Genomic DNA, 22075 nt, shown 5'->3' with positions numbered 1-22075 from the left:
GTAAATGAGGAATGGTACTTCACCTAATGTCCTCCCTCAACTTCTGTCACAGTCATTATTAATAACTTCAGTTTAGCCAAAATGTCTTTGGTTTGCACTTGAATTGAATTTCTAGGTCTGTCTGCCAAAACCAGTACCAGTAACTCCCCATCTGCTAACTGTAAGGTTAATATTCTTTGTCCAGGCTTCAGAATAATTTCATTTCAATAAATAGCTTATTAAATGCTTTTGGTTTATATAAGTCATGTTCTTCTGTTGAGAATGTAGGATACAGCAGAAAAGGTTTTCATAAGACAGCTTATAAAATGTTCTTGGTGTTGAGAGGTGTACCTCAATGTGAGTCTCTAATCCTTTTTGAAGTACCTGCTGGATCAACGACAGGTGGACTTGTTCGCTTTTGCTGCCATCTCTCTCTGTCTCCTCTCTCACTATGCTGTAAGAAAATTTTGGAAGGATTCTCTTAAATTTGTTACAGAAATAGGATGGTGCTTCACAGAAATGTAGTTTATTGGCTCAGAGTTCATACAGGCATGCTCATTATTATCTCTCTTCATTTTAGTAACATTTTCATTGGCATGATAAACTCGTTTTATCTTGGAGGCGGGAGGAGATTTGTAAAATATCTTCCAGACATTGTCATAGATTCTTGCTTGAACCAATTATGACATTTTTCCCTTAGTCATTCTCAGTTGTGATAGAGATACTAAGCTTTATGTTCTAGAGGTTAAAGAAAGGACTATTGTCTTTTTATGGTATTAGCAAAAAGGATCATGGGAAACTAAGTTAGTTGAAAAACCTTTTAGAGGGATATCCCATATGAAAAAAAGCTTCTTGTGAATTGGCTCAGGTTTGTCTGATTGCTTGTCCCAGAATTGTCCAGTGACTGCACATCAAACATTTCAGTGTTCACTTGATGGATGCTGGTGAATTGGACCCCTGAGGAGCAGTTCTCTTTCTTGATACACAGACATTCTACATTTGTTTGTGAAAAAGCTGTGCTTAACCACTTTCTGTTCCCCCATCATTGCTTGTAGCAATGTTAAAAGCTGCTAAACCTGTTGACATTTGTTTTTGCAGATGATAATTGTCACTTACCCCCACCTTAATTCTCTTCACCTTCAGCTGCTCAAAGCATATCTACATAAACAGTTACCTTAACCTTTGGTATAATTAAAGGAGAGGAAAGATTTAAGAGACGGGAAAGGAGGAAAAGTGACAGAGTCTGGGAACTGTCTGAAACCCTTCTGCCAGTAAAAGAATGAAAGTTCCCTGCCAGCAGCAGAGGAGTTGGAAGAGGTTCTTCACGGCAGTTGCTCAGTCCCAGTATTCAAACTAGAGATCTCGTGTTTTGTGTCGAATCAAAATTTGTGAGGTCATACCCTGTAGAAGGGGTAAAAAAATATGATGTGGCCAAAACTATTCTGTTGTGTTTTCAAACTGGTTAAAAAGATTAGCAACCAGTATCAGAACCACTGCTTTTAATGAGAGAATGTTGCTTCCTAAGAAGGACAGCAAGTAATCTTCACAGTAACTTGAGTTCTTTGAGTGACTTTTAAAAAATACAACCTACTCTTCTTTTCCCTTTACTCGCAGTTCTCAGGAAATAGCTACCCTATTCAGCTTAACCTGTTCTTATCCAGAGCCACTGACTTGCTTGTTCCTTAATCAGAACTACAAGGATTAATTTCTCCCGAAGAGTGGCCCTTTCATTTTTCCCCTTTGGCATGCTATGTTTTTTTTCCTTAGAGGAGGAGTTATTCCTTCCTATTATGCAAATCACTTTCCCAAAAGTGCAGTTTTAAGTTGTGTTAGTCTTGTAGCAGGCTTCAAAGAGAAAATACATACTGATTTTTTTTCTATGTACATTTTTTTCCATCCCCATGCACATCAGCTTGCTACTTGCAAAGTAAAAGCGCTCCGAAGCACATGCCTAGTTCTATTGGTTGGATTTACTCTTATGTTGTATGAAATGTTGTGAAAATAAGGATGTAAAATATGGAGATTTCTATTTTAATTACACAAATAATGATGAATCTAATATGATTAAACCCCATCAATTTATAATTTTATGTATCAGAGCATGTAGTTGAAAAGGCTAACTTCTGTTGTTTCTTATAAAATACCGCAGGATTTGGTATTCCAAGAAAGACTCATGAATATTTGATTCAAGGAGATTTGTAGTCCTGTAAAATGTAATAAGCTATCCCTTAATGACAATTTTGTGTAACATACATTTGGCAACATGTGGAAAAAGTCCTGCTGGCAATTCTGTGCATCATCTTTCATGCATATCTGTTCAGCTCTAGGGACTTTTTAGTTCTGGAATTAAAAAGAGAAACTAGACTGTGTGTGAGACCAGCATGCTGCAATTTCTTACTTTGTACTAAAGATTCTCCTTATGTTCAGATTATCTTAAAGCTCTAGCCCACTGTTTGCCTCCTGGCGTAAGGCTTCATTCTTTTTTTTTAAAGATTGGAATTCCTCAAGAAGTATTTTGGAATATATTTTTTGCATCTTTCTATTTAGGCTTGGTAATTTTCATTAATCTTCTTGAGTTCTAAGGTGATTTGCTGAAATATTATTCCTGGTATACTGGTTATCATCATAGCTTAAGAAAAATGTCAACAAAAACAGTGTCATGATGAAAATTTACTGGCTGTAACTTCTGCAAATACCGATAAACTAGCCAACTTCCAAGTCATGTTACCGTAGTGAATCAGCCAAGAGCACTGCTGCTCAGTTCATGGAGGTTCTTTTGTTACACTGGGGATGCTTCTGCTGTCAGACTTCAAGCACTGAATACTTCCTGCTGATCCAACCCAACTTTTGTGAGATTTCTAGGAGCCTTTGATCACAAACTAACCATCCACAAAGAAATAAGTGCTCTGAGAGACTGACTTCCCTCTCTGGTGTAAATTCAAGTGACTACACTTAAGCTTGAGCTGGGACAGAGGTAGTAAAAATGAAAGGACAGAAGGCAAAGAGAGATTGAGGCTGTCAGGCTTTGAGAAATGAGAAGAGGTTTAAGCTGATATATATGAAACTTTAAACATTGTAAAGAGACATAAACAGCAGGGTTCATAAAACAAGTGATGCAATGAAGCAATTGCACTTAGAACTTTATGCAATGAAAATTAATGTTTTCTTCAACATCACTGGCTTCATGTAACTAAGGGATTTTTTCACAGTAAAAGTGTGAAAGGAAAATGATCTCCATAAGACTCTTCAGAGATTGGTTGTGTCACTGGGAGAGAGGATAAGAATAATAAGCATTGCTTTAGGAGACTGAAATATAAAAAAACTAAAGGAGTTGGGCCAGGAGTGCTTCAGTATTATTTTGGTTGGCTCCATAGTTTGCTTCAGACTCATCCCTTCATCCTCTGTCAGCAACTTCTGTAGCTGTGAATTAAGAGGTAAGGTCTTAAACAGCACTCCAGAGGTGAATTTGGATAGTCATGTTAAACATACATTGGAAAGTGAACATTAACATTTAAAATTTGAAGTTATCAGCTGTAAAATCGTTTTTAAAAAGGTTATCGTTTGTACACACAGAAAGCTGAGTATTGTCATGGTATCTAGCAGTACAGCTGTCCAAAGGGTCTTCTATTTTGCTTTCTAAATTTCAAGTAGTGGTAACTGAAAAAAATACAAATCAGCTAATAAATAAATTGGAATTAAAACTGTTCCTGCCTTTCACAGTGCATGATGTGTCTTGTTGTTGCACACACTGCATTTCTGTTAGGTATAGTAATACCTAATTATGTCTGAAAGAATAGCAGAAAAAAGCAGCATTAGTGGTCTCAAACATTCTTAGTGAAGCAAAGTTTGAACCCTTCAGATATGTAGTAATGCAATGACTTGGAGAATATCTGAAACTAAAGAGAACGGTATGATCTAATACTTGTAAAGGAAGTGCCTAAGTACTATATATATTCGGTGAGGAAGAGCAAGTGACAGGAGGATACATGCTGTGGCCATCTCATTTCAATTTAATGATACAAAGTGAAATAAAGGGAATGAAATAAAACAACAGAAGGCAAATTGAAGTATCTTGATTGTTTTTATTATTGCGTTAATTTATCCTGAAGACTCACACAGCACATATTTAATGAGGTTATAAATACTAGATGGTGAAAAGTAAGAAAATTAAAAAATAATCAATACCAGTAAAAATCTAATATCTTAAGTAGCAACAGTGGACCATCACCAGTTCCTTTGACCACAGGGACTATAGTTCTGTTGTCAGGACATTTCTTTGGTCACAAAGGTAGGAGTATGTTGCTTTTTAACAGCTACCTTAATTTGCCAAAAGTAGAATTTATAATGGAAGGCATACATCAGTTAGTCCATATGAATCATATATACATTAGCCAACAATTTGAAGCCGTTTACTTTTTGGTTTTGCTTCAGACCGAGTTTTGGAGTTTCTAGTTTGAGATGATAATATTAAGTGAAAGGACAAACAGAAGTGACCAAGAACAGGTTTCTGCTGCTTACAGTAATGTGCTGGGGTGGGGGAAGGGGCAGGAAAGATCAATGAGTAATTTTGTTCCTGCTACATTCTATTCTGATGGCTATAAACATGGATTTTTGGCTGTGAACTGAACTTCATTTATCAAATATTAATAGGATTAATATGTAAATGACATTAGTTATGAAGAAAATCTCCTCTCATTTTTCTCCTTGCTTAATGGAATATTGAGAAAAGCTATTAGTATAGTTATGAAACAAGATGTTTAATGAAGCTGGAGGTATAAAGCTAAATTGAAGTGCAAGAGTAGAAGACATTTAGCCCGATAATTACCAAAGAAGTCCAATATAAATATTGCATTAACTTAAAGTTCAGAGGCATTTTTGGAAAAAGCAATTGAAAAATACTATTAAAATATTAACAGATTATTTTTTGCTTACAGGTTAACCTTCTAAACCCGATTTGCATTCAGTTGTTAAGATCCTTAGTATAAAACATAATCTAACACTGTTTAAATGAGTACATATCAGTAGCATATTTTGCTTTTCAGTCTGCTATGGAAGTTAAGCTTAATATTTCAGAAGTAGTTTTGATTAGAACCATTTTTTTTCTCCTTCTTACAGCTTCACATCATATTTTCATAAGAGACAAACTGTGGTACAGTAACATTTTCACAATAAAAACTGCTACTTCTGGCTAACTAGTACTAATATATTTTAAAGTATCATTCCTACTTAGACCTTTAACTCTCCAAAGGAAAGATTTCCAGAATACACTGAAGTTATTGTGTCTTAGAACATGTTAATTTTATTTTTTCCTTATTTTGATTTTTAAAGTGGAGGAATGGAAGAATTGACACAAATTTGCTTGACTACATGGAGTCGAAGCATGGTGACTTCACTGTCAAGTCATGAGTTACTTAAAACTCTGCTTTTAGGAGTTGCCTCTAGCATCCTTTTGGCTTAATTGTGGACACTGAATTGTTTGAGCTTAGCCAAAGAACCTGTCTTTCCAATCTTTTTGATGGGGAAGTTATTGTCTACAGATTTGTTTTCTATGATGTGACAACATGACATTGTATAATGTTAGGAATTCACTAATGACCTTATTTTCAAGCTGATCAAATATTTATTGAACGTCAGTTGTCTCTGTATTATGATCAAATTACTGAACCAGGCAGAAAAGGAGGACTGCAGCTCTTCGGTTGTTCAAGTGGGTTGAATCAGTACTTTAGAACATTAAGCATGAAAAGCAGCATTTATTAGTTGAGTTTAGGTTTTTTGAAAGGAAGGAATTTGCTTTTTGTTTGTTGTCATTGTTTAGTTAGGGTGTCAAGGCCATCTGTCCGTAATTAGACACAGGTTTTGCTGGGTGAAGGACTTGATAAAAGGTGTGTCAACTGCATGCAGTTAGAAAGCATTTGGATTATGTTTTGGAGGTGTACAAACATTGTAGCCATTAGATTCTTCTGTTTTCTTTCAGCTATGAAAATTCCTTTCACATATGACAGGTCTTTGAAAAGTGCTGGTGTTTACCCAGGAGTTTCTCTTCAGCCTGATCAGTCTTAGGGGTACTTAAAAATCACATCTCCTTGTCTTTCCTTTATAAATATAGGGACAACTAACTTACTTATAAAAAACTGTCTGCTTTAAAATTTCAAGAGTTTATACAGAAATTAGCTCAAACATCTACAGGAAAGAAATCGGTACTGGGTACATTTGTTTTGTTTTTCTAAAGAATGAAGGAACCCTAATCATCTCTGAGACAATGAGTGCCACTGAAGAGTTTTCATTAAAGCATCTTTTCTTGGTGGAATCTAGATAGTTCAGTAGAATGCAACACATCTTCCCCTTTCTGACCTGTATTTGTCAAACTTTTATCTTCTGCATTCATTCATAGAAATTTCTTAGTTCCTCTGTATTCTTCAGACTCTCTAAACTTGATCAACCAATATTGCTTATACGTCAGCTTTAGCATTTCATTGTCTTACTGTCTTCTTATAATCATTCTGTGCTGCTTCTAAGTGCATATTTTAAGCACCCAAGTATGTTTCTCAAACTTCAGAAATAATGAGCACTTAATCATTCAGTTCAATGGCAACTGTGCTTGAAAGCCTTGCATATAAATAATGTTTCCTACGCTGTCAAAAACATGAGATTTTTTTATAAAAGACATTCTAGAAATCTAAATAAGTTGTCTCAGCTGGGTTCACAGGTATCGAACATTTTGTTAATATGACTGAATTTCTCTAAACTGTTTGTAAGAAAAATGCTTTCTCTTGGGAGCAGTCACAGTTACATTTCTAATCAGAAAAAATTTGAGAAATTCTCATCCTTAACAATCATGGTTAGCTCACATTAGTCCTGTTAGCTCTTAGAAGTCTTAATAATATTTTCTAAGATGTAGAATTATGGTGTAGAACTTGATTTTAATGAGGGTGTTTTTTTCCTGTGATCCAGCTGTTCCATTGTGATCCTGATTCAAAGTCTTTGGGTATACACAATGGATGTCTATGCGATACCTTGTGAGTAGTACAATGGTTGTCCTAGCAAGGACAAGTGATGATAGGGACAGTCATGATTATTTCTAGCAACTTAAAGAGTGGAGTCAGATGAAAACTAGTGTGGCCAGTGTCTGTGGGATGCCCAGGGACCCTTCACATACTCAGACCCCAGTGAGAGACTTTCTAAGAGTTCACTTTCTGACTCTTGAGGTATGTGCAAGGTATTTGGCAAATCTTGATCTCTACAAAGATTTTGGTGTGTGATAGATAATTAGTTTGGCCAGCTCTGATGTATTTTAAATAATAAATGTGATAATTTAATACAAAAGTAAATAATATTTTTCTCTTATTGTCTGGTAATACTTGGTCTTAGTAGATAATATTGTCCTGGTGGTTTTTTCCATTGTCCAATCCAGATCAATGGATTAATTCAGTCACTTCTTCTGTGAATCTGTCTTTGTGATCACACACCCTGTTGTTTGAACCTGGAGGCTTTTACTCTTGGATCTTACTCTCCTTTGTCTCCTAGATCATCAACATGCGAAGTAGCTTTCCCTGCGTGTATGATGGATAATCTAATGATTGTATTAGAAACTGTGACCAGCAGAAGTATGGAGGTGATAGTCCCCCTGTACTCTGCACTGGTGAGGCCACACCTGAGGTATTGTGTCCAGTTTTGGGCACCTCAATACGAGAGAGATATCAAGGTGCTGGAGTGAGTGCAGAGGAGGGCAACGAAGCTGGTGAAGGGCCTGGAGAACAAATCCTATGAGGAGTGATTGAAGGAGCTGGGACTGTTTAGTTTGAGGAGGAGAAGGCTGAGGGGAGACCTTATCACTCTCTGCAGCTACCTGAAAGGACATTATAGAGAGGTTGGTGCTGGTCTCTTCTCACAGGTGATTAGTGACAGAACAAGAGGGAATGGCTTTAAATTCAGGCAGGGGAGGTTTAGACTCGACATTAGGAAAAAAAAATCACAGAAAGAGTGATCAGACAGTGGAATAGGCTGCCCAGGAAGGTGGTGGAGTCACCATCTCTGGATGTGTTTTAAGGGTCATTTAGATGAGATGTTGGGGGATATGGTGTAGGGGAGAACTTTGTAGAGTAGGGCTGATGGTTGGACTCAATGATCCCAAGGTTCTTTTCCAACCTGAATGATTCTGTGATCTCTTAAGGTGTTTGACTGATCACCAGTGATCACCATCAAACATTATAAATACCATAGTGTACAACATAGTTTGCCTTCCTCTCCAAGGATATGAGTTAGAGATGAGTCCACTACTCTCAAGGCAGTCTTCTCAAATAACCCGTTTGTCGCTGACTTCAGTAAGAAAGCCTGGACTTCCTGCTCCTTAACCAGGGAGTGTTGATGTCCTGGAATCAGACTAGTATATCTCTTTCTTCCAGTTCTCAGTGTCCTGCTCAATATGCAGCAAGAACAAGCATTAATCACATTTACCCATCAGTGACCAAGACACTTCCATTTTGCTTAGCTTTTTATAAGGCAAAGAGAATACATGGGGAAGAACAGAGGGTATTGCAGTGATGATCTGTGGGGAACATGGGGAGGATATAAATTGTTTGTATGGGCCCTTTGAGGAACAGAAGGAGTTGGAACTGAGAAGGGAAGCTGAAAGGAACAGAAGGCTAAGCTTTAAGAAGCTGAGTCACAGATTAATTGCTGGTGGGGTAATGTATTTCCTCAAGTAGATTGTAGTGTGTTGTGTTTGGGTTTTATTCCTTCTTTTTGTGACAGATGAAGTAGTACGTTACAATGGCAGTTTTTAATGATACAGTTTGGATTTTTTTTGTGTGTGTATGTTTTTATGGTCATGTCATTAGTGTTCCTAACTTTTTCAGTGTACTAATCTGTTTTCCCAAAAGATCAGTCATGTAGGCTAACCTGGATCATTTGGTCTTTTGATGGTGCTTGAATGCAAGCAAATGTGGGCTATATATGTAGAAGCAAGTGTATTAAGTCCCAGCTGAAGGTGTGAATCTGAAAAGAGCTATTTCAGCTAGTTCTCAACATCTTTCAATTCAATGCAAAAGAATAGAAAGTACATACACACTTTCTTTTGTATACCGCTGTATACATAAGCAGTGAAAAGAATATTAGAATAGTAGGTTCAGTTCTGTTTCCTACTCTTCTAAAGGCTTTTGTGAAAGTACACTGTGAAGATGTGTACATTAGCCAACTGGAAAATTACCCATGCAGTGACACTCAGAGTTAGTCATTTTATCTTCAAAAAGGGAAGTAATTACACGGAGAGCTGGGATTCAGTCTAATAAACTAAGGCATTAACAAGATTCAGTGTTGAAATAAGCATACATTTTTAAGCACAAGTGTAATAAATGGCCATGGTAACCTCCCTAGATATATGTTGTGATTTCTTCATCACTTGGCATCTTTCATAAAGGTACGCTGTAATTTGAATAGGAATTATAAGATTGATACAAACATTACCGTAGTTTGGATAGGAATTATAAGCTTGATATAAACACTGTTTGAGTTTCTCTGTCCTGTATGCAATAGAGCTGATTCAGTGAGCCCAGTAATGGTTTCCAGTCTTAAAAATCTATGAATATACAGTTAAGTCAATGGTTGCCTTTCATCTTGTGGTTTCTTGGTCCACTGATATGACTTACATAATCTGTCTAATGTTAGCAACTTCTGGTTTTTCAGCTCATTTCTCTATAAGGTCTAGCCTGAAACGATTGATTATAATTGATCCTTTTGGTTCTTTAAAATGATCCATGGTCTGTAATGCAAGAAAATAAAACCATATTTTGGGTAATCATTCTGTCTTTATGTTTACACAGCTAAATGCCAACTGTTAGATTGGGTAGGACAGCAGCTGCCCTATGGCTATTAAGAGGCCTCTGAATTAAATAGAGCTTTTAGAGAAAACATTTAACCGTTGTTTTGAGTAGTAAAGAGGAGCAGATTTGTTGTTACAGGTTTGCAGTAGTTAATATTTTCCTTTCAAGTGAAAGCTTCAGCATCATGTTCAATACGAATTTGTTTGCAAACAATTGAATTAAAACACAGAAGAATATTGGTAGTGAAATGCGTGGATTTTACAACAGAACAAATATTTCTTACTGTTTGTGAACCTGAAGCATATTAGAATGTTTTTAAAATCCTTTTAGTGTCTTCATCCTAGTAGGTGTCTAACTTTAAAATATCAGAATATCATTTATATAATGACAAGTTTCTTGTTGTTAAAATATGAAATAACAAGGTAACCTCTTTGAAACTTATAAATCTTTACATCTCTAATAATTTTATTATTTATATTTCATGTTCAAGGATACTTAATTGCAATTTATTTCATTTTCAGTGTGCTTAAATGCTAATGTCATTTGCAATGTGGCAAGTTACATTTGATTTAAAAGAACTCCAGTAGATTACCAGTAGCTGTCTTGGTTAATCCCATCGCCTCTTACCCCATCTGCCCTCACTCCCCAATGGTACTCAACCTGCCCTACCTCTTGGGCAAGCATGGTTACTCAGACAAATCTTCTCTGAGCCTTCTGTGCCCTTTCGTCAACCTCCTTTCTGAACTGGTGTGTGCCTGGCATTGCCGGTTTAGCAGCCCTCTGGATACCTTGCAGGGCTAGGTTTGATCAGTTTACTGAGGGGAAATTATAGCTGACAAGTAGCAGCACTGTGCTGTTTAGGAGAAAAGAAAGAGCTGGATAATTTACTAGTTTCCTGTCAGTTGGAGCTGGAAGGAGTGAAGGAAGATGTGGAGAAAGGGAAATATAAGGTGGACTGTGTTAGGTGCTGCTGCACTTCAGGAGGATAGTATTTAATAAGGGTTAGGTAGAGATGGCTGATCAGGCTGTGTAAGATAGTAAGGCACTCTTGTGAAGGAAATCTTCTGTTCCTCCTCTAGATGAGGCACGAACTTCTCTCTTGGTCATCCCACCACCTCTTCCTTTTTAGTCGCTAAGAGAAACGAACCATTTGTTTTGTCTAGACTTTCAGCTGAAGTTACTCAGTCTTCCAGGTGGGTGTCTTCATGGTGAGTCAACACCACCCCACAGTGCAGACTGCCTGCCCAGAATGCAGTCCCAGATACTAACCCCACTCTTCCTCCTACAAAATACTAAGCAGCAAAGTCTATCCCATGTGAAAGCAGCTGTTTGGAGTGAAACTTCATCCTCATTATGGGCTGCTTAATATCCCCATTGCCCAGGCTTTCAGCTTTCTGCTGAACCACCCATCAAATTCAAATGCTGAGAAGACATGGCTTTAGGCAAAACCAAAACCCGTGTGGGAGGAATATCTGCAACTAACAAGAAATGTGTCAGCAAAAGTTTAGATAACAGAACTTTATTTTCTGAGGGCTACCCTTTCTCTTGACCGGTAGGGAAAGCAAAAAAAAAAAAAGAGTTGCCCCCTCTATGGGCAACTACGGAGGGAGGGGGCAACTAGACAATACTTTCGGGACAGGGTAGGAGATAGGGGTTCAACATGACCATCAACCCATCAGTTTTCCCTTCACTGCTAAAATGGCCTATTAGGATCTGACAAAAAATCCCTACCCGTGGCTTGAGTGGACCTACTTGGGCATATGGAGGTCACTATGAGGTTAGGAGTTGATGAGATTCAGTAGCCTAAGAGGGATGCCAGAGGATTTGCTTACTGTTGGGCTGTTTTCAGTGATGATTCTACATCCCAGGGTGTTGGGTGTGCGCCTGAGTTTTAGGTTCATTATTATGCTCTTGCTTGAAGTTCATTATCTCCATAATAGGGGTACATTTGCCATGCTACTTCTGACACATGTTATCCCTGACTTTCATCCTCTTGAGCTAAGGTGATACTGATAGACAGTGCTCTTGTACACTGTAGTATTTTTGAGGTTAGTAGCCTTTTGATTCTGCCAGTTACTCTGCTGCTGGAGAAGATCTTGGTCCACTAGTATAGACTGACAAGTACTAACTGGTGAAGCTCAATCTTCTAGGAATCTGGGGTGGTTAACACTGCTATTGGGGAGAAGCACTACTGGAATAGAAAATTCTGAAAAAGAAAGGAATGGTGAAAAGAAAGGGGCTGGGGTTCTGCCAGGAGAGAATGGCCACAGAAGGTAGGGCAACTATTTTAATAATAATTAAAAGATGGCAGAAAAGTTGGGTCGATGCTGAATGAGTAGCAGAGTTGTAAAAACTTGAGGGCTGAGGATTCATAGACAACCTGAAGGTGCTGACACCATTATTTCTTTAAAGTAGTATTTCAGGATGTTGCGGAATATCTTCACAGCTCAGGTTCATCTGTGCTACGTAGGTGCTAGGGTAGCATTGCAGTGGTACACCTTTGCCTTGGACTCCAGTGTCTGCACTGTGGGGTGAAGTGCATTAGGTGTGTGCCTGAAGTGAAACTTCAGGTTTGGTTTTGTGTAAATGGAATCAAATTTGCATGCACCAGAGATGCCCAGCTATCTCAACTGACGTATTTAAGTAGGAACAATGGGGAAATTTGCTTTGAAAGTACATTACTTTTGCAAACTAAAATGCTAGTGTAAGTGCACCCAATATGGCTGTTAAAAGAATAAGCATCCAAAGAGAGATTACAGCTTTGTGGAATAATTTAGGTTGGAAGGGACTTCGGGAGGTCATCTAGTCCAATCCTTTACAGCTATTTGACACTGTTTCTGATTTGTCAATGTACGTTTTTGGTGTGGATTTCTAATTTCTGTGGTTGGACAAGGTTGAAAAGTTTCAGACTGAAGCATGAACTTTGGATTTCAGGTGATACGGGACCTGATATGTTTTAGAAGTAGTCGTGTACATGCATATTTGTTGGGGGGGTGGTGGTGAGGATATCATTGCTATGAATGCTATATTTAAAATGCTAGGGAGTAGTTTGATCTCAGACAGATTGCTTCACATTTTGTTTTGGAATTAGAATATAGAATAACTTCAGGCAGAACAGGTCTGCAGTATGCAATGATTCATCTAAGGTGAAGTTTTCACATACTTAACAAGCAGAATTCTTGTTTGACTCCAGCTCATGTTTAAAGAAATTGATCTAGCACTTGGCATTTAAACTCAAGAATTTACTACTGCTGAATTGTGTGTATGGACTCACCCATTATAAAAATGAATCTCTTCAGGGGTTATTAATGTGGCCTTTGACTGAATTTTTAAACTAAATTTCTGTGAATTTCTATCTTTCATGGTAACCAAAGTAGTCTGGGGGCTGTGTAACTTGTTCTTGAGATGAGCTTTGAAGTCTGATTGCTTATCTAAGCGCTTCTAACTGTTTCAGAAAGATATGGATAAATTACCTGTTACCTTTACCAGGTGCTTAGTGTTAACAAATCTGCTGTGAGAATGGTGTTAATTTGTGTAATAGTCAAAAGTGTATTTTTCTTGCTTTCTAGGCAAGATCTCTTTGGCTAACTTGAAGTGTGGTAGAGATTATTTTTCCTCAATTCTTTTATTAATAGTATAAAAAGTTTAGCTGAGGCTTGTTTCACACTGTGCTGGTTCTAGAGGTAAAGGCAAGAAAGATAATTCCATCTTAAAGAACAAATCTTCCCCCACTCCCCTTCAAGCAAGTCTGTCAGTTAATTTGATAATCAAAGTTGAGTCAAAACTCTGGATTCAGCAGTGCAATTACAGGTATGCAGATATATTCTGTCAAAATGTTGCTTTTCATTACTGATCTTGGAATAGCTACTCCTCTCTGTTGTGAAGTTGGTTTGTTACTCTTCGTTTCTTACTGTCTTTTAGGAGAGTATAACTTGTCAGTCTTGAAAAAATAATTTGAAAAAATCATACAGTAGATCCTATGTGAAATATATACATTGGTGCCTAAGGCTGTGAGGGTAGAAATTAAAATACTAATTAAAAACATAGAGCATGGGGGCAGGTGTCATGGAAGGTCAGGGAAGAAGTAAGGCCTGTAAGCTTGATGTCTGTACTAGACGAAGGAGTAGAAACTATAATAAGGGATATAGTAGTTCTTACTTGAGTAAACGTAATATAGTTGGGGAAACTTACACGCCTTCTTGAAAGGAAGGTTATGCCTCTCTGGCCAAGAGATCAAAAATCTTTTGAGTAGGATCATATGGTGGTCCCTGCTAAGACTTCCAGAAGGCCTCTGTCAAAGTTTATAATAAAAAAATCTTGAAGAAACTAAAGCAGATGTGAAACTTAAAAAGTTATTGCACAGATAAGTAATTGGTTAAAAAGTATGAGTCAAGGAATGGGGTACTGTTCAATCCTTACCAGGGAGGGAAGTCATGTATACTGCATGTAAGCAAGTTGGAAAACAGGATGAACCATGAAGTGATGTTTTCTTGATGGATCAGTAAGGACTGGTGCTAAATGTGAATTATATGAAGTCCTTACAAGATAGGGTGACTGAGTGATAAAACAACATGTAAACTTCTATCTAGATAAATGCAGAGTAATGTACGTGGAGAAAAAAATTTATAACTGCACATGTAAAATGATAGCCTCTGAGTTGCATATATTTCCATGTGTGTAGAAGCATATGAGTAGCATAGAAGCATATGAGTAGCATAGAAGCAGTGGACTTTGATTGTTCACATCTTTCTTAATATGAGCTCTAGGGCATGCAAGTCTTAGAAACCAACAAAAGGTGGTTCAGAATAAGAGGTGGTACACTTCCTTGCCATGTTGGGCTGTGTGTGAAACATTGTGCTGAGGATTTTTATGGCTGTTAGAGGTTTACGCTGTCTTACTGGGGGACTAGATGAGGTCATGCAGGAGAAACTGAAAAATCGCTAAGTAGGAATCACATTTGAATAACATCCACGTCGGGAAGTCTCTGAGCTTGAAAATGTATAGTCTCTCAGAGAGTAGTAGTAGAAAATACAATATATGGTTGTTTTTCACCTTCCCTGAGCACATGCTGTTGGCTGCTGTCAGAGTCAAGATGCTAGAGCTCTAGTGAGGCCATTCTTAGGTTGCTATATGGATAGGATGCAGCTTTTCCTCAGGATTTCAGTGCTGTGACTGAGAGGTTCATTCATTCTTTCCGTGTCAATAAGAATTAATTTCCTAAAGGAGTGTCAAGTGTTTTCTGGGTTTATGTTTCAAGCAGAAGTAAATAGAAATAGGACAGAGTCTGCAATCTTGAAAGAACCCTTTGGGCCTCCCTTAAAGGCCTTCAAATTTTCTCACATTGATGAGAAGAAATCTTGTGTCTTCAGTTTTCAAGTTTGGGTATATTTCAATCCTTTTACCTGTTCTATCAGGAAGTAAAGCTTCTGTTTATGGCTGGGAGGAAATAATTACTGCTCATGAATGCAGAATCAGTCCAAGTTTACCTTTTGGACACAAAATACGGGGTGTTTTTTGATTGAGACTGGTGTTCCTGTGCAAAAGATAAAATCTCCTCTGTCTTGAAGACTATTAACCTCTCTTTATTTTCTCTTTAAAGGAATGGTATGTAAAAGAATATTTTAGAGCCATGTATTAAACCAGCTGAGGTTGTTTTCTAAAGTCTGGTCTTAATAATTCCTAAGGTCTCGAAAATAAGACCAACTGCTTAAAAAGAAATCAATTACTTGAGTATATATTAATAAATCCATAATTGTAAACACTCCAATAATCTTGCTCAGAAGATTATTGCAAGTCAATAAATTAGAAGCCGTGTCTCACACAGGCTTAATACAAGATTTTAGGGTTTATGTGTGATTGACAAATGTCAGTTTTATGGAATGACTGAAGACCTCTGTCATGCTAAAAGACCAAAGAGCAACTATTAATGTAAATCTTCTGTTCCGTACAGCAAAATCTACACCTGTTCCAGCAACTTCAGCTGCTCAGCTCTACCTCATGTTTCTTCATACATGCTGTAGCAATTGTTTCCTAAATGAAATTTTCACTGTCTGTAAAGAAATTTGTCACAAACAAAAGTGTTCCCCATAGGGCTTCTTTGGACTAGGTAGTAAATATAGGGTAGTAGTGATTGTCTCTGGCCAAATTGGAAACTGTGGATGAGAGAGAGCAACAAATAATGTCTTTGCAAACACTGGATTTTTGACCTATTATTCCTGGGTCATATTAATAAATCAAATTTAATTCCATAGTGTCTCTATATTAGGTATAAGTACAAGATAATAGCAGGAAAAGTTAACTGAAAAAGAAATTTCAGTGTCATCTACCTTTTTGTAAATTGCTTAAACAATACCTTTCTAAATCCCATTTTGGAAAGGTATACAGGCAACCAACTTACTTCATATATCTGCTGATGTTAACAGCACAGAAATCATATGAAGGGGAAATAGGGGGGAAGAGAAGAAAGAAAAAATACTTCAATAACTTTACTATCACACTGTATCTCACTAGTCTTTGATTGAGTGACACTAGGATATTTGATTTGGCAGGGGTTGCAGATATCAGGGACCGTTGAAGAAAGTTGCTTTCCAGGGGACCATTTTCAACTAGAAGATAGGTGGGAAGGAACAAAATAAAAGATGTGGAAGGGGAGCCAGCATAGATCAAAGGTGTGAGAAGCAGCTCCTGTATGTTGTCCTAAGGACAATGATAAATCATTTACATTTTATTCAGATGTTGAGGGGAAGATTGTGGAGAAATTCAGTCCAGAACTGTGCATGATTAGAATAGTAAGTTGGGCATGTGACTCCTAATGCTGATATTTGGAATGGGTTTATGATACCCTGAATGGGAACCAGAACAGAATGCCTCGAGCCATCCCTCTCAAATGATCTAAGGGCCATGATCAAAAAATAAGAAAAGAGGCACTCTAGCCAGTGGCTTTCAAATTCCAGAAGCGTCTTTTAGTAAGTCATTTTTGTTATGTTTATCAGAACTATGGCTAAAAATATTTGGAGCTAATTTGGGTTTCAGTCATCTGAAGCTTGCCTTTACTTACCATTTATCAAAAGCCACACAGCATCTTTTCATCAAAGCAAGATGTGCTGCATTTATTTTGGAAAGAATAACTTTCCATTCTTACATCAGAAAACAGAAAATTCTTGATTTGCTTTTGTCAGTTTAAATCTAGAGCTGTTAGGTTTATCATCAGTAAATTTTGCATTTTGCAAATAATATAACACAGCATGGGTGCAATATGATGCTACTGATTGCTGTATTACCAAAAGACACTGGACATTCTTGGTGTGGTTTTTAGATAAAATGGCATAAATTTTCTCATTGTGGATTAAAAAGGATCTAACAACTAAAAAGTCTCATTCTGGGCATCTCCAAATTATTCTTTCACTTTTCCTCTATTCATGCTAATTCTGATTTTCTCCATTGCCATGAAAGATAATCTAGTAAGGAAAGGGTTAGCAGGTTGACTCACTATAAACTGAGGTTGATCAAAATGGCAGCTTAGTAAACTGAAGCAGATGGTAGAAATGACCATGAGAAACCAGAGCTCTGATTTAAGAGAAAATTGCTCCTTGCAACTTCTGGTTCAAGTGTGTACCCTTTCTCTTAAGCAACAGAGGTTCCCTTATTTATGTTCCTGTATGTTATGATGTTATTTAATCTTTACATAATTTAAATTCCTTTGGTATGAAAGTATATGTTTTTGATGGGCCCTTGCGATAGTTGGCAGTATGGTGACTGCTGGCTTCTTCATGTTGTGTCAGTCAACAGCATGGATAACAAAAATATCGTTCATAAAATTGTTCCAAAGTGTTGAGATTATCTTAATGTATCTTTTATGTATGTCCTATCAGTGTTTTCATTTGTTACTGTGCTGTCTTTTTTTTTTTTTCTTGAAATTTTCCATTAGCCATAGAGAGATAATGAAGTATGCTAATTTTTATTTCCATTCTCAGCTTTTTATTATATGCAATGGCTTGGCTACAGTGCTAAGCAGTTTTAAAAGGGAGCAGCAAATACAGAAGTGAAGCACAACTACCTCTGTGGTAATGGAATTCATTGTTTTAGTCACTAAGTATTGTAATTCATTAGAGACACATAATGTAGTCTGAAATGCTGAATTGTTAGTTCTAAAACCAGTAAAAACCAATAAGCATAATTAAACTGCTTCTTAATTTTCTTCAGAAATACAAACCTGGTCGATGTGACGATATTTTGAAATGGAAGCCACCCAGCCTGAACTCTGTTGATTTTCGTCTAAAGATAACAAGAATTGGTGGAGAGGGGTATGTAATCTCTTCCCTTTTTAAATGTATAACACTCATGTGAATGTCCCTTAACAGTTTATCTCTCCTCTGGTATTGCTTGACATTTCCTGAGGCTAAGCATTTCTATATTCTGTAGAATTTGTTCACTGAGAATATAGACAACTGTTGTGATCAGTGCTGTATTGAAAACAATGACAGATGTTTATAATGTAAATTTACTCGTTCTTAAAGTTTCATAAAATTTCTAAAAAAAGTCCTGTTTGGATTTGGCATTATGTTTTTAGAAAGTAGGAAGGCTATATTAGCTTCTGTTCTTACATAAAATAACTATTTTCAATTGTTTTTATGCAAAATACTCACAAGCTAAGCATTCTTCCATTTTGGAATTCTGCACAGTGGCGAACAGGCACTTGTTCTCTTAGAGAAAAACAAAACCTGACATTTTTATTTGATAGGTATTCTTTAGTATTTTCTTTAAAATCATTAAAGTCTTAATAACAGTGATTTCTAATGGCAGAAGACATGTAAATCTTTACAGAAGACATTTACATCTTTACATCAGTTCTTCATACTATTTGCCTAGTTCAATCACTGCACATATTTAATAGGGGCAATTTCCATGTTCAGTTGTGCCAGAGAGGGGAAGGAGAAGATTGAATCACTAGATTAAAGCTTGCCTTGGAACAAAATTTATTTAAAATTTAAGTTAATTGATTTTTAAGTTGCTTAATATTTTAATATCTGGGACTTTTTTCAACTGATAGTTTGAAGTACTGACATTTAGCTTTTCTTGGTACCACAGGCAACTGAATACCATTAAACAATTAATTCATACATCACTTATGTATTCCAGAGTGCTAATAATGGCTCATCTAACTTTTAGACATTTACAAGTCAAGTTAATGAATATATATTAGATGAATAGAGAGTATCTTAAGGAGATGAGGTTTATTGTGCAAAATGTACTCAGTTGAGCATTTGATGAGGTCAGAAGTATCTATTCAGCTTTTTGTGTTTGAAAATGCAATATGAAGTCCTCAGTCACATTATAGCTATTTTAGAGAACATACAGGAATATTTTAAGTTTGACTTTGGAGACTCAGCTCATTGCAAACATTTCATGTTTGTTTGGCTTTTATTTAAGTCACAGAACAGTGTAATAGGAAAGATTTCTGTAAAAAAAATTAAAATTACCCATTATTTGACAGGAAGGTTATTTTTATTATGGTATTCTTATGACTTCTGCTGGATCTTATAAATATACAGCAGTAGCCTGTGATTCAGAAGCAAAACACAACAGATTTTTTCATTTCACATTAAAAAAGGAGTATTTGCTTGACAGTTAAAACTGATTTCAAACACAAAACTGACCGTGCTGTTGTGTTATGTTTAGTCTACTGGATTAAGCACTGGCTAGATGGATGGTCCCAGAGAGTGGTGGGCAGTGGAGTTAAATCCAGTTGGCAGCTGGTCACAAGTGGTGTTCCTCAGGGCTCGGTGTTGGGACCATTTCTGTTTAACATCTTTATTGATGATCTTGATAAGGACATAGGGCATATCATCAGTAAGTTCTCAGATTACACCAAGTTAAGCAGGAGTTGATCTGCATGAGGATAGGGAGTCTCTACAGAGAGACTTGGATAGATTGGATAAGTGGGCCAACGTTAACGGGATGAGCTTCAACAAGGCCAAGTGCCAGGTCCTGCACTGGGGCCACAACGACTCGCTGCATGGCTACAGGCTTGGGGAGGAGTGGCTGGAGAGCTGTCTGGAAGAGAAGGATCTGGGGGTTCTAACTGACAAGCACCTGAACATGAGCCAGCAGTGTGCCCGGGTGGCCAAGAAAGCCAACGGCATCCTGGCTTGTATTAGAAATAGTGTGACCAGCAGAAGTAGGGAGGTGATAGTCCCCCTGTCCTCTGCACTGGTGAGGCCACACCTGGAGTGTTGTGTCCAGTTTTGGGCAACTCAATACGAGAGAGATATCGAGGTGCTGGAGCGAGTGCAGAGGAGGGCAACGAAGCTGGTGAAGGGCCTGGAGAATAAATCCTATGAGGAGCGATTGAAGTAGCTGGGACTGTTCAGTTTGAGGAGGAGAAAGCTGAGGGGAGACCTCATCACTCTCTGCAGCTACCTGAAAGGACATTGTAGAGAGGTTGGTGCCGGTCTCTTCTCACAGGTGATTAGTGACAGAACAAGAGGGAATGGCTTTAAATTCAGGCAGGGGAGGTTTAGACTCGACATTAGGAAAAAATGTTTCACTGAAAGTGTGGTCAGACAGTGGTGGTGCAGTCCCCATCCCTGGATGTGTTTATGGGTCATTTAGATGAGATGTTGGGGGATATGGTGTAGGGGAGAACTTTGTAGAGTAGGGCTGATGGTTGGACTCAATGATCCCAAGGGTCTTTTCCAACCTGAATGATTCTGTGTGTGTCTGTGTGTATTGCATCATAGATTATTTGATCAGAACATGGAAATACTATAAAATACTAGCCAGCAAGAACTATTTATAAGAAGTTGGGCAGCTGGTAGCAAGTTACTGTGGAATGGCTGTTCCATTGTGGAATTGGAAGCACTTTCTAGCGTTTAAAAAAAGTTCCACGATATTCTAGCTATGTGAAAATAAGTGCATTGCTCATATTATGGAAATAATGATCTGGATTAGTCTCTAAATACTGTAATACTTAAATATGTTTTTATGTTCCTCTCACATGCATAAGAAAATAAGAAGAAAAATAAACCTAGAAATCTGACATTTGATAAGTACAGTTCTTCCAGATATCTTTACTGCATCTCACATGACAGTTGAGTGCATTCATCCAACAAAAAGAAAAGTTAATGAAGTACTGGGTGGAAAATAATAATTTACCATTGTTGGGAGAGAAGTATTTATGTTAAGTAATGACCTATGAAACAGTACCTTCTGCCCAGTTAAACACAAACAATGAATGAAATAGTCCGGGTTTAACTGCTTCAGTTGTTAATTGGAGTATCCAATTTATCGCTTGGTAGAATCTGAACTCATTTGAGGAGACATCAGTATTATACTGATTTTGAAGTTACTGACTAGAGTTTTAAAAAAAGAATATTTTGTTCTAGACTGTAAAAAGGCAGTTCCTGAGCTCTGAGATCTACCGTAATAAAATAGTTGATTTCTGATACAACTAAAAAATCTGGGTTTATGAACTGAATGTCTTACTAATGGCAATTGTAACACGACAGCGTTAGGCTTCCTGCCTCCCCCCATCCCACTGAGATTAAAACCAAGCATTGATAGTGGTTTCAGCCTTTTAGGTAAAAAAAAGTTTTCCTCAGTAATTCAAAAAGAAACCTGGTATGCATTTGACAACAGAGTAATACAGATGCGGTTACTGTTACAGAATTTGTGTGTTATTTTGGTTCAGTTAAGCAATAATATTTTCTGAAACAGAAGATACGCCTTTGTATTGATCTCTTACTGACAAATGAGGAGCCAAAATCTAAGAATTGATGTCAAATACTTGACACCTTGAAACAAGGAGAATGACGATTGTCTGTAATTTCCAATCCTTTGTTCTGGTTTACAGGCTCATCTTTAAATCTTGAAATGCAGACATATCTAAAACTGTTACAAGTGTGTGTGATCTTACCACAGTTCACAACACAGCCAATAGTGATACAGGCTGAACCTGTATCACAAAACTCAAACCATGCTGCCTTCATATTTATAGTTCTGTGTTCACTTAAATAGTGAAAAAAGCATATAGGAGCATTATTTATTCAGTAGTATGAGTTAAGAGACTGTCAGCTGTTGGACATGTATTTTGGATGGCATATGTAATTGAGATCCTGAACAATTGTAAACAATCGGGTGCATTTTTCATATGAATAAAGGAGTTACCTCTAGGGACTTTGACAGATTTTAGTCAGTATGATTATTTTCCATCTACCTAAAATTCCCCTGTGCTTTCAGTTGTGCATTCCCACCCATAGATTAGTCTGCAATAGTAATGT

The 22075-nt window shown here is 37.2% G+C and overlaps 1 protein-coding gene across 1 annotated transcript in view; it reads left to right on the top strand.

The window, feature by feature from the left end:
• Window positions 1-22075, top strand: part of RNGTT (RNA guanylyltransferase and 5'-phosphatase) — a 185898-nt gene that overhangs the window by 101761 nt on the left and 62062 nt on the right. Inside the window, exon 12 of the mRNA XM_026845915.1 lies at window positions 18000-18100. Coding sequence (XP_026701716.1) covers window positions 18000-18100 — 101 coding nt within the window. The remainder of the gene's footprint in view (window positions 1-17999; window positions 18101-22075) is intronic.

The sequence above is a fragment of the Athene cunicularia genome (assembly GCF_003259725.1).
Source record: "Athene cunicularia isolate RWA chromosome 3 unlocalized genomic scaffold, athCun1 chr3_part1, whole genome shotgun sequence".
Classification (NCBI taxonomy): domain Eukaryota; kingdom Metazoa; phylum Chordata; class Aves; order Strigiformes; family Strigidae; genus Athene; species Athene cunicularia.
The sequence above is the reverse complement of the archived record's forward strand: the minus strand, read 5'-3'. Positions and strand labels throughout refer to the sequence as shown.